The 13,434-nt window shown below is 45.2% G+C and overlaps 1 protein-coding gene across 1 annotated transcript in view; it reads left to right on the top strand.

The window, feature by feature from the left end:
• Nucleotides 1–13,434, top strand: part of ift122 (intraflagellar transport 122 homolog (Chlamydomonas)) — a 229,911-nt gene that overhangs the window by 133,354 nt on the left and 83,123 nt on the right. The window contains exons 19-21 of the mRNA XM_068051340.1: nt 8,712–8,883; nt 10,068–10,170; nt 11,109–11,249. Coding sequence (XP_067907441.1) covers nt 8,712–8,883; nt 10,068–10,170; nt 11,109–11,249 — 416 coding nt within the window. The remainder of the gene's footprint in view (nt 1–8,711; nt 8,884–10,067; nt 10,171–11,108; nt 11,250–13,434) is intronic.

The raw sequence follows: 13,434 nt of genomic DNA, 5'->3' as shown, positions 1-13,434 counted from the left end.
TGGTTAAGTTTCTCAAATTACTCAGGGATAAGTCCTCCTTTTCCAGAATGGTTGTAGGAACTGACAAATCCATTCCGGTAATGTAAACTTTATTCTAATGCACAAGAAACCTGTTATATTCTTTTCCTCTTTTCAATTATTATTACCGCACCTACAATTGCAAGTCGTCAGCTTTGTGTTATCCCACACAGAGACCCCAGCTATGTGTTACGATCGAGGTGGGAAAAGTGCATTGTCTTTTCTAGTTCCACTTCTCCACAGGTCACAACATATATTTAAATGTTTACCCAGTTACCGATACGGTCAATCATACACTACTCCTTATCGCAGAATAAAATATAACAACCAGGTTTCTTCAATAAACAACAAAATTAGCAGTTTATTATAAAACAAGACTTATCCAGTAATGATGCAAAGCATCAACACACAGATTGAAATATGAAACTTCCCTTTTTAAATACCACTCCCCTGCCACACGCACACATGCCGGTTAACTGAAAAATAAAAGACATTTTCTCTGCAGAGCTCTTTTACAAAAAAACCCAAAAAGGGAATACTTTGGCCAAATATTTGTTAATTCTTGAAGAAAAAAGAGAATATATGGAAGGATGTCAGTTGTCCCTTTTGGTCTGGCGTCCAGGTATACAGAGATGGATTACTGGGATCTTTTCTGGAGGAGTTCATTTTGGAGATGTCGAGAAGTAGTCTGGTAGGTTTTCCAGGAGAATTGTGCATCAGGGGTTTCAGTTATCCCACCCAGGCTTTTCAAAGAAATAGAGAAAGAGGAGCAGACACACTGGATTTCTCCAGGTCTCTTAGAGAGGTGCAGGAAAGATGAGCTGTGTGTTTCTCCCTGGGTAGGTTGATCTCCATGTGCTTTTCAACACAGTCCACACCCCAACCGGAAAGTCAAAACAATATCTCAGAGGCAAAACCAACACTCATAAATCTTGACGTGTCACTTCTCTGTAAACATCTCCCCCAAGTCACCAAGGTTTCTGTTGTTTATTGAGCTTAAGGCCATGACAACCAGTAAAGATTTGTTTTCAAGCAAGACCTCTCAGTGACCCTTGTAAAAAACACATCCATGGAGTCTTTTCAGTTTTCCCAAATAAACCAATGTCCATGATTCTAAAATAAGTATCCTCAAAACAAAATTCAAAAAAGAAGCACTTTCACAACAATTTTTCCTGTCATTGACCTCTTTTTTGGTCTGCAATCTTTTCCCACTCTTCCTTCCCTTATTTCATTCTCATTCTCAAAATTAGATTGTTTTCCAGTCTGTTACTTTGATCTTTGTCTTATATATGTGATCCTAGACTTTTATCTTAAATTTATTCATTGGTTGGCATACTGCTGTTCTGTGTTGCAAGACATGTTAGTGTGTCTGCTGCTGCAGTAAACAACTAATTTGTTAATGCCCGCAGTCCATTAGTTGATTTGTTGATATGCCAACTGTATTACTTCCTGGTTGCCCATTTTTCCATTTCATTTGTTGGTACTTGCACCTGTACTAATTTATTACTAATTAGGACGCTGATGTTTTTGTTTATTAATTTATTAGGGGTAGTTCTATAAATTTATTAAATCATTAGTGCCTACTGCTCCATTAACATATTAATTCACTGGTTCCTTCTACTTCAGTTAATGGTTTATTTCTGGTATCTTCTACTCCCATAACACATTAATTCAGGAGTACCTTCTGCTCCAGTAATGTATTACGAATAAAATCAGACGGACCACCTGGCATCGACCTAGATGCTGGAACTGACAAAGGCAGGCCCATTCAACCCTGAAAAGTCTTCCTCACCAACATCTGGGACTTGTGCCAAAATTGGAAGAGCTAGCCCACAGACTAGTCAAGCAACAGCCTGACATCATACTCACAGGATCATACCTTACAGCTAATGTCCCAGACTCCTCCATCACCAACCCTGGGTGTGCTCTGTCCCATCAGCAGGACAGACCAACAGCAGTGGCGGCATAGTGGTATACAGTCAGGAGGGAGTGGCCCTGGGAGTCCTCAACATTGACTCTGGATTTCATGATATCTCATGGCATCAGGTCAAACACAGGCAAGGAAACCTCCTGCTGGGAACCACACACTGCCCTCCACCAGCGCATGAATCAGTACTCGTCCATGTTGCACACCACTTGGAAGAAGCACTGAGGGTAGCAAGGACACAGAATGCATTCTGGGTGGGGGATTTCAATGTACATCACCAAGAGTGGCTCAGTAGCATCACTACTAACCGAGCTGGCTGGATCATGAAGGACAGATCTGCCCGCCTGGGCCTGTGTCAGGGGGTGAGAGAACCAACAATAGCGAAACCCTACTTGACCTCATCCTTATCAATCTACCTGTTGCAGATGCAGATGCATTCTGGGTGATAGTATTATATATGATAGTATTAGTAGGAGTGACCACTACATAGTCCTGTGGAGCCGAAGTCTGTTTTCACACTGAGGATACCCTCCATTGTGTTGTGTAGCATTGCTACCATACTAAATGGGATAGATTCAGAACAGATCTAGCAGCTCAAAATTGGGCATCCTTGAGGTGCTGTGGGCCCTCAGCAGCAGCAGAGTTGTATTCAAGTGAACCTGAAATGTCCTGGCTTGGCATAACCCTCACTCTACCATTACCAACAAGCCAGGGATCAAGTCCGGTTCATTCAGGAGTGCAGGAGAGCATGCCAAGAACAACACTAGACATCCCTAAAAATTGAGGTGCCAACCTGATGAAGCTACAACACAAGACTATATGCATGCTAAACAGCAGAAGCAATCTACTATAGACAGAGCTAAGCGATCCCACAACCAGCAGAAAAGATCAAAGCTCTGCAGTCCTGCCACATCCAGTCGTGAATGGTGGTGGACAATTAAACAGCTAACAGGAGAGGGAGGTTCCACAAACATCCCCATCTTCAATGATGGAGGACCCTAGCACATCAGTGCAAAAGAAAAGGCTGAATCATTTGCAGCCATCTTCAGCCAAAATGCCGAGTGGAGGATCCATCTCGGCCTCCTCCTGAAGTCCTCTACATCACAGCTGCCAGTCTTCAGCCAGTTCGATTCACTCTACGTGATGTCAAGAAATGGTGAAGGCACTGCAAACAGCAAAGGCTGTAGGCCCTGTCAATGTTCCCGGCTGCAATACTGAAGACTTGTGCTCCAGAGGCGCCCCTAGCCAAGCTGTTCCAGTACAGCCATAACACTGGCATCTACCTGACAAAGTGGAAGATTGCTCAGGTATTCCCTGTCCACCAAAAGCAAGACAAACCTAATCTGGTCAATTGCCACCCCAAGAGTCTACTCTCAGTCATCAGCAAAGTGATGGAAGGTATATCGACAGTACTATCAAGCGGCACTTACTGAGCAATAACCTGCTCAGTGGTGTTCATTGTTTGGTTCTGCCAGGGCCATTGTCTCCAAATTTCATTACAGCCTTGGTCCAAACACGGAAAAAGAGCTGAACTCAAGAGGTGAGGTGAGAGCGACTGCCCTTGACATCAAAGCTACACATTGAACACCATCTGCCAAATTTTTTCCCACTCACTTAACCTATCTATATCCCTTTGCAGATTCTTTGTGTTCTCATCACAACATGCCTTCCCACCTATTTTTGTATCGTCAGCAAATTTGGGTACACTACACTCTGCCCCTTCCTCTAAGTCATTAATGTAGATATTAAATAGCTGAGGCCTTAGGACCCATCCTTGTGGCACCCCACTAGTTACGGCTTTCCAACCTGAAAAAGACCCATTGATCCCGACTCTCTGCCTTCTGTGTGTTAGCCAATCCTCAATCCATGCCAACACATTACTCCCAATACCCTGAGCTCCTATTTTGTGCAATAACCTTTTATGTGGCACCTTATCGAACGCCTTCTGAAAATCCAAATACACAACATCTACTGGTTCACCTTTATCCACTCTACTTGTTATATCCTCAAAGAACTCTAACAAATTTGACAAACATGATTTCCCTTTCATAAAACCATGTCGACTCTGTTTTAAGTTTTTCTAAATGTCCTGCTAGTTCTTCATTTATAATCGACTCAAGCATTTTTCCAATGACTGATGTTAAGCTATAGTTTCTATAGTATAGTCTATAGTTTCCTGCTTTCTGTCTCCCTCCTTTCTTGAATAGGGGTGTCACATTAGCGGTTTTCCAATCCGCTGCTGCCCTACCGGAATCCAGTGAGTTATGGTTTATTATGACCAATGCCTTCACTATCTCTGCAGCCACTTCTTTTAAAACCCTTGGGTGCAGGCCATCAGGTCCTGGCGACTTGTCTGCCTTTAGTCATAGAAACATAGAAAATAGGAGCAGGAGTAGGCCATTCGGCCCTTCGAGCCTGCTCCGCCATTCATTCTGATCATGGCTGATCATCCAACTCAGTAACCTGTTCCCGCTTTCGCCCCATACCCTTTGATCCCTTTAGACCCAAGAGCGATATCTAACTCCTTTTTGAAAACATACAATGTTTTGGCCTCAACTGCTTTCTGTGGTAGCAAATTCCACAGGTTCACCACTCTCTGGGTGAAGAAATTTCTTCTCATCTCAGTCCTGAAAGGTTTACCCTGTATCCTTAGACTATGTGCCCTGGGTCTGGACTCCCCACCATCGGGAACATCCTTCCTGCATCTACCCTGTCAAGTCCTGTTAGAATTTTATAAGTTTCTATGAGATCCCCCCTCACTCTTCTGAACTCCAGCGAATATAATCCTAACCGACTCAATCTCTTCTCATATGTCAGACCCACCATCCCAGGAATCATTCTGGTAAACCTTCGCTGTACTCCCTCTATAGCAAGAACATCCTTCCTCAGATAAGGAGACCAAAACTGCACACAATATTCCAGGTGTGGCCTCACCAAGGCCCCGTATAATTGCAGCAAGACATCCCTGCTCCTGTACTCGAATCCTCTCGATATAAAGGCCAACATATCATTTGCCTTTTTTACCACCTGTTGGACCTGCATGCTTACCTTCAGCGACTGGTGTATGAGAACACCCAGGTATCGCTGCATATTCCCCTCTCTCAGTTTATAGCCGTTCAGCTAATAATCTGCCTTCCTGTTTTTGCTACCAAAGTGGATAACCTCACATTTATCCACATTATACTGCATCTGCCATACATTAGCCCACTCACTCAACTTGTCCAAATCACCATGAAGCCTCTCTGCAACCTCCTCACAACTCACCCTCCCACCCAGTTTTATGTCATTTGCAAATTTGGAGATATTACATTTAGTTCCCTCATCTAAATCATTAATATGTATTGTGAATAGCTGGGGTCCTAGCAACAATCCCTGCGGTACCCCACTAGTCACTGCCTGCTATTCGGAAAAAGACCCATTTATCCCTACTCTTTGTTTCCCGTCTGCCAACCAATTTTCTATGCATCGCGGACTGAGACACCCACTGACCAAACCATGAGACAACAGAGACATACACTGACCAAACAATGAGACAACACAGAGACACACACTGACCAAACCACAAGACAACACAGAGACACACACTGACCAAACTACGAGACAACACAGAGATACACACTGACCAAACCATGAGACAACACAGAGACACACACTGACCAAACTACGAGACAACACAGAGAAACACACTGACCAAACCACGAGACAACACAGAGACACACACTGACCTAACCACAAGACAATAGAGACACACACTGACTGAACCACGGGACAACACAGAGACACATACTGACCAAACCATGAGACAACACAGAGACACACATGACTAAACCATGAGACAACACAGAGACATACACTGACCAAACCACAAGACAATACAGAGATACACACTGACCAAACTACGAGACAACACAGAGATACACACTGACCAAACCACGAGGCAACACACAGACACACACTGACCAAACCATGAGACAACACAGAAACACACACTGACCAAACCATGAGACAACACAGAGACAGACACTGACCAAACTACGAGACAACATAGAGATACACACTGACCAAACCACGAGACAACACAGAGACACACACTGACCGAACCACAAGACAACACAGAGATACACACTGACCAAACCATGAGACAACACAGAGACACACACTGACCAAACCATGAGACAACACAGAGACACACACTGACCAAACTACGAGACAACACAGAGAAACACACTGACCAAACCATGAGACAACACAGAAACACACACTGACCGAACCACAAGACAACACAGAGATACACACTGACCAAACCATGAGACAACACAGAGACACACACTGACCAAACTACGAGACAACACACAGACACACACTGACCAAACCATGAGACAACACAGAAACACACACTGACCAAACCATGAGACAACACAGAGACACACATTGACCAAACTACGAGACAACACAGAGAAACACACTGACCGAACCACACGACAACAGACACACACTGACCCAACCACGGGACAACACAGAGACACATACTGACCAAACCATGAGACAACACAGAGACACACTGACCAAACCATGAGACAACACAGAGACATGCACTGACCAAATCACAAGACAACACAGACACACACTGACCAAACTACGAGACAACATAGAGATACACACTGACCAAACCACGAGACAACACAGAGACACACACTGACCGAACCACAAGACAACACAGAGATACACACTGACCAAACCATGAGACAACACAGAGACACACACTGACCAAACCATGAGACAACACAGAGACACACACTGACCAAACTACGAGACAACACAGAGAAACACACTGACCAAACCATGAGACAACACAGAAACACACACTGACCAAACCATGAGACAACACAGAGACACACATTGACCAAACTACGAGACAACACAGAGAAACACACTGACCGAACCACAAGACAACAGACACACACTGACCCAACCACGGGACAACACAGAGACACATACTGACCAAACCATGAGACAACACAGAGACACACATGACCAAACCATGAGACAACACAGAGACATGCACTGACCAAATCACAAGACAACACAGACACACACTGACCAAACTATGAGACCACACAGAGACACACATTGACCAAACCATGAGACAACACAGAGACATACACTGACCAAATCACAAGACAACACAGAGACACACTGACCAAACTACGAGACAACACAGAGACATACACTGACCAAACCACGAGACAACACAGAGACACACACTGACCAAACCATGAGACAACACAGAGACACACTGACCAAACTACGAGACAACACATAGACACACTGACCAAACCACAAGGCAACACAGAGACACACACTGACCAAACCATGAGACAACACAGAGACACACACTGACCAAACCACAAGACAACACAGAGAAACACACTGACCAAACCACGAGGCAACACAGAGACACACACTGACCAAACCATGAGACAACACAGAGACACACACTGACCAAACCATGAGACAACACAGAGAAACACACTGACCAAACCACGAGGCAACACAGAGACACACACTGACCAAACCATGAGACAACACAGAAACACACACTGACCAAACCATGAGACAACACAGAGACACACACTGACCAAACTACGAGACAACACAGAGAAACACACTGACCAAACCACGAGACAACAAAGAGACACACACTGACCGAACCACAAGACAGCAGACACACACTGACCGAACCACGGGACAACACAGAGACACATACTGACCAAACCATGAGACAACACAGAGACATGCACTGACCAAATCACAAGACAACACAGACACACACTGACCAAACTACGAGACAACACAGAGAAACACACTGACCAAACCACGAGACAACAAAGAGACACACACTGACCGAACCACAAGACAGCAGACACACACTGACCGAACCACGGGACAACACAGAGACACATACTGACCAAACCATGAGACAACACAGAGACACACACTGACCAAACCATGAGACAACACAGAGACATACACTGACCAAATCACAAGACAACACAGAGACACACTGACCAAACTACGAGACAACACAGAGACATACACTGACCAAATCACAAGACAACACAGAGACACACTGACCAAACTACGAGACAACACAGAGACATACACTGACCAAACCACGAGACAACACAGAGACACACACTGACCAAACCATGAGACAACACAGAGACACACTGACCAAACTACGAGACAACACATAGACACACTGACCAAACCATGAGACAACACAGGGACACACACTGACCAAACCATGAGACAACACAGAGACACACTGACCAAACTACGAGACAACACAGAGACACACTGACCAAACCACGAGACAACACAGAGACACACACTGACCAAACCACGAGACAACACAGAGACACACACTGAGCAAACGATGAGACAACACAGAGACACACATGACCAAACCATGAGACAACACAGAGACATACACTGACCAAATCACAAGACAACACAGACACACACTGACCAAACCACGAGACAACACAGAGACACACATTGACCAAACCACGAGACAACACAGAGACACACATTGACCAAACCATGAGACAACACAGAGACACACACTGACCAAACTATGAGACAACAGAGACACACACTGACCAAACCATGAAACAACACCAACACACGGGCCTAGCATTTTCTAAGTTTACTCCAAAGCAATGTTGAACAATAATGAGCTACTGTTTGTTTACTTGCACAGGTTAATTGATGTAGCTCGAAAACTAGACAAGGCTGAGCGGGAGCCCCTTTCAAGATGTGCTTATTTTTTAAAGAAGCTGCAGCACCCTGGATATGCCACAGAGACGTACATGAAAATGGGAGACCTGGAGGCTCAGGTTCTTCTGCATGTGGAGACTAGGCACTGGGAGGAGGTGAGGAAGTTTGCCAGTGGTTTTTGCTGAGAAACAATTGCATGAATAACCACAACATTGTCACATTGTTTGGAGCGTAGATGTATGTAGATCATATGTTTCCTCTGATAATTATAAGACCACTGGGTAATAATTGTGCTCACTATGTATAGAAAGCTCACTCTTGACTGGGTTTGTACTGTCGTGAAAAGGGATGATATTAATAAAATAATGGGGATCCTGTAGTCTTAAGAAAATATGAAAGATGTCAAACGTGTTTGGGTAGTGTTATACTTGTCCTGTGACATTTGGGGCCATAATAAATTTCCCACAGGTTGATCTGAATCAGACATCATAAGGTTGGCTGGTGCAAGGAATGGAAATATCACACAAGTGCCAAACGGTCGTCTCTTCTGAGTTTGAAATTAAGGAACTTTGGGGGAAGAATTGCTCTGGTCACTTGCTGTAGCGACATTGTAAATGGGTTTCTGGAAGATTTACTTTTCTCAGTATTTCTAGTGTATTGTTGTCCAATACATTAGCCACTAGCCACATGTGACTGATGTGGCTAATTGCATTTCAAATTAGTAAATAAAAAATTAATAATGAACATGATCATTGGACATGTGATCTTAATACTTGTATTTACATGTCATATGCATGTGTGCTGTAGCCTGTTTGTGCATTTGTTAGTAAAATGGTAAGATGAAAAGCAAGATTGTGAGATTATAGTGACTGCTTTACTTCCTTGGCACATGAATGGTGATGAAGTCAATTTGTGGCTATTCAGCAACTACTGTTGGATAATACTGCTACTAACAACTCCATTCCCCCAGAGCAATGCTTCCCATATTGTTGGGACAACTGACTGACTTCTCCAGCTTTGTTGGTATTGCTGTTCCACAATTGCTCAGGATCTCAGCAGGTCAGATAAGATGAACGGTGTCAGTTTATTTTCCTTCCACAAAGTGGGGACACCTTGTGTATATGCTGCAGTCCTGCTGACTGCCAAGCTTAGAAACACCATGTTTATCCATTCTTGTGCTGCTTCTACTTTCCCCAAATGACTGACCTGGACAGTCCTAAGAGATGCCAACTCCTGATTATCCTCCCAGTGTGTTCTTTTGGACTGCTTAGTGCAGTGCCTTATGATGGATAATGCTACTCTGCTCCTCATGATCCAGACTCCTGTTTCTTCTCTTCAGGCCTTCGCTTTGGTGGATAAGCACCCAGAGTTCAAAGACATTGTGTATGTTCCATATGCCCAGTGGCTGGCAGAAAATGATCAGTTTGAAGAAGCCCAAAAAGGTGAGAATTAGTTAGACTTGGCCAGGTATAGTCAGAGCTTGGCCATGTTCAGGTGAGGGAAAAATATTATCCAAATATGGACTCATTGAGGCTATCTTTTTCTGTTGCTCTTTTGAGTAAAGTAAAAGTTTTTGAGCACATTCTTTGACTTTCTGTGAAACTCTGCAAGTCGGAAATTGTTGTGCTGCATGTCAAGGGAATAAAAAAAACACAGCAGCGTATGTTATATGTCTGGTTTTGGCAGTTTTTAACATTGGCCCTGTAGTTCCTTGGGTGTACTGTCAGTGTCCAATGGACCTGACCAGAAATGGGCAGGGACACGATCGTGGAAAGTCCCCATTAACTGCCATTTTTCCTGTTGATCATATGAGGAGTGGAACCTCCACTCAGCCAGGCATGTAGATGCAAGCTCCTTCTTTCTTTCACCCCTTACAACGTGGGTGATGTCAATGTCATTGAGTAGCAATGTGGTTGGAACTGTCTACTCTGGGAGTTCCTGTTTCCCCAGTTCAATTGGAATCACATAAGATTGAAAGCTGGTATGCTGAGAGAGATGATGCATGCGATCCTTCAGATAGGTGCAAGTGGGCTCCCTAGGGAGGAGGAACAGAGGAGTGGCCTGAAGACTGAAGCCCTTCCCTCCCTCCCCCACTCCACCCAACAATGGGGAGGCACCAAATTTCACGATTGAATGGAAGATGTGTGCTGAAGATGTACCTCTAGTACCATGGGTGCCTGCTGGCCCAGTCCTAACGCAGCACCTAAACTCCAGCGGGGTCAGTACTGGAGGACATCAACAGGTTCGGCGCAGTCTGTGGATTTTCAGGGCAGTGGTGACCAGTGGAACAGCTTGCTAATTATATGTACATTATGAAAGATTTCTAAAGGTTTGCTTTGATTTCCTATGATATTTTCGGTTCCTTTGCTGTTGCCCCCAGCATTTCACAAGGCCGGCCGGCAGGATGAGGCAGTCAAGGTTCTGGAACAACTGACTCACAATGCAGTTTTGGAAAGCCGGTTCAATGATGCTGCCTATTATTATTGGATGTTGTCTATGCAGTGCCTGGATATAGCTCGAGGTAAGGCCACTATTATTATTGGATGTTGTCTATGCAGTTCCTGGATAGCAGTGCTCCCCACCCCTTGGCCCAGCAGTTAGCCCCAGGTAGCAGTGTTCCACAGGAGTGTACACAACATTGACCCTGACTGCTATCTCTTGGCAGGCATGTTGCCTTGCTGGACAGCCCACTTCATTTAGCAGCAGTTTGACAGCCATCAGACAGTGGTTTAGGATCTGGCACGCTCCATCACTTGCTTACAGACCCAGTTTCTGGCCTTCACCTTTCTTTCGTGATACGTTGTCTTACGTGGCGGCATGATTAAATTTTGGTTGCAACCCTTAAAGTGCTGTGTGCTCACAGTGAGTATTCACAGAGGGCTGATCCCCAGATACCTGTCTGCTCCCAATTTGTGTGACAAAGCTCAAAGCATGGGTCCCACAATCTCAGCATTGGAGTCAGAACATTTATCACTGTTAAATAGATTTGTGAGATAATTAGATTTCTGGGAAGAGAGTAGACTGATAGCTAATTGGTTATACTTATACAGGCTTTACTTATCAAACTGAGATTTTTTTATTCATTTCATGGGATGTGGGCTTTGCTGGCAAGGCCAGAATTTATTGCCCATCCCTAATTGCCCTTGAGAAGGTGGTGGTGAGCTGCCTTCTGAATGGCTGAAGTCCATCTGGTGTAGGTACACCCACAGTGCTGTTAGGGAGAGAGTTCCAGGATTTTGACCCAGCGACAGTGAAGGAATGGCGATATATTTCCAAGTCAGGATGGTCTGTGGTTTAGAGGGGAACTTGCAGATGGTGGTGTTCCCACGCATCCTCAAAGGTGTTCAGAAGGTCAGAGATAGCCAGAGGGAAATTTCCCTACTCCAGAAAAGAAAGCAGAATCTGCTGCGGCTGCAGTCGATTGGGGTTGAGGTCAAGGAGGATCTCCAAGAGGTGAAGAGCCAGCAGGCCTCGCTGTTTGCCACGCAGGTCTCCAAGGTCATCTTCTGGTCCAGAGTCCGCTCTGTTGAGAGGATGAGATGAGCTCACATTTCTTCTTCCAAAAGGTACACAGAGAGAGTTCTGTGATCAGCTGCCTGAAGGAAGAGGAAAGCTTGGTGACATCATTGCAGTCACATACTAAGGATCAGCAAATCCTTTTATGCCGGGCTGCACGACGTGAAGCCCACAGACAGCACAGCCTCCCAGTCCTTCCTGTCATCTATCACGGAGGTCTTAGGTGATAGCACGAGGGTGAGTCTGGACAAACCGCTAAATCTGGAGGGGCTGACAAAGGCCATCGAGACGAGTAAAAGTCCCGGAAGCGATGGCTTACCAGTTGACTTGTATTTGACTCTGTGGGACTGGATTGGCCAGACCTGCTGGAAGTGTACGAGAGTATGCTTCTGGCCGGCAGCATGTCAGAATCCATGAGGAAAGGCATCATCACCCTCATCTACAAGCAGAAGGGGGAGAAGGCGGAAATCAGAAATTGGCAGCCCATCTCATTGCTTGATGTAGACTACAAGATTCTGTCCAAAGTCATCGACAGTCGGGTCAAGTCTTCTCTGGGATTGGTGATTCATCCCTATCAGACCTGGACTGTACCCGACAGGAAGATCTCTGATAGCCTCGCGCTACTCAGGGATATGTTCGCCTATGTGCAGGACAGGGGGTGGACAACTGCCTCATCAGCTTGGACCAGGAGAAGGCTTTTGACGGGATATCGCACACATACATGAAGGACGTGCTCTCCAAAATGGGGTTTGGGGAGGGAATCTGCAATTGGATCCAACTACTCTACACAAACATCAGTAGGGCAGTCTCAATCAATTGGTGGGAATCAGAAACTTTCCTGATCAAATCTGGAATCAGGCAGGGCCGACCTCTCTCCCCTGTCTTGTTTGTTTGCCATATCGAACGTTTTGCTGAGTCTATTAGGAAGGATGCGGGCATAAGAGGGGTGACAATCCCAGGCAACGGAGGCACTCAGGCCAAAGCCTCCCTCTCCCTGTACATGGACAACGACGCCATCTTCTGCTTGGATCCGCCGTCCGTTCGCAGACTGATGAGCATCTGCGACCAGTTCGAACTGGCCTCGGGAACCAAAGTAAATCATGGCAAGAGCGAGGCCACGTTCTTTGGGAACTGGGCTGACCGATCCTTTGTCCCCTTCACCGTCAGGTCAGACTACCTGAAGGTGCTGG

Source organism: Heterodontus francisci, chromosome 19 (genome assembly GCF_036365525.1).
Source record: "Heterodontus francisci isolate sHetFra1 chromosome 19, sHetFra1.hap1, whole genome shotgun sequence".
Lineage (NCBI taxonomy): Eukaryota > Metazoa > Chordata > Chondrichthyes > Heterodontiformes > Heterodontidae > Heterodontus > Heterodontus francisci.
This window is presented reverse-complemented; position numbering and strand designations above follow the sequence as displayed.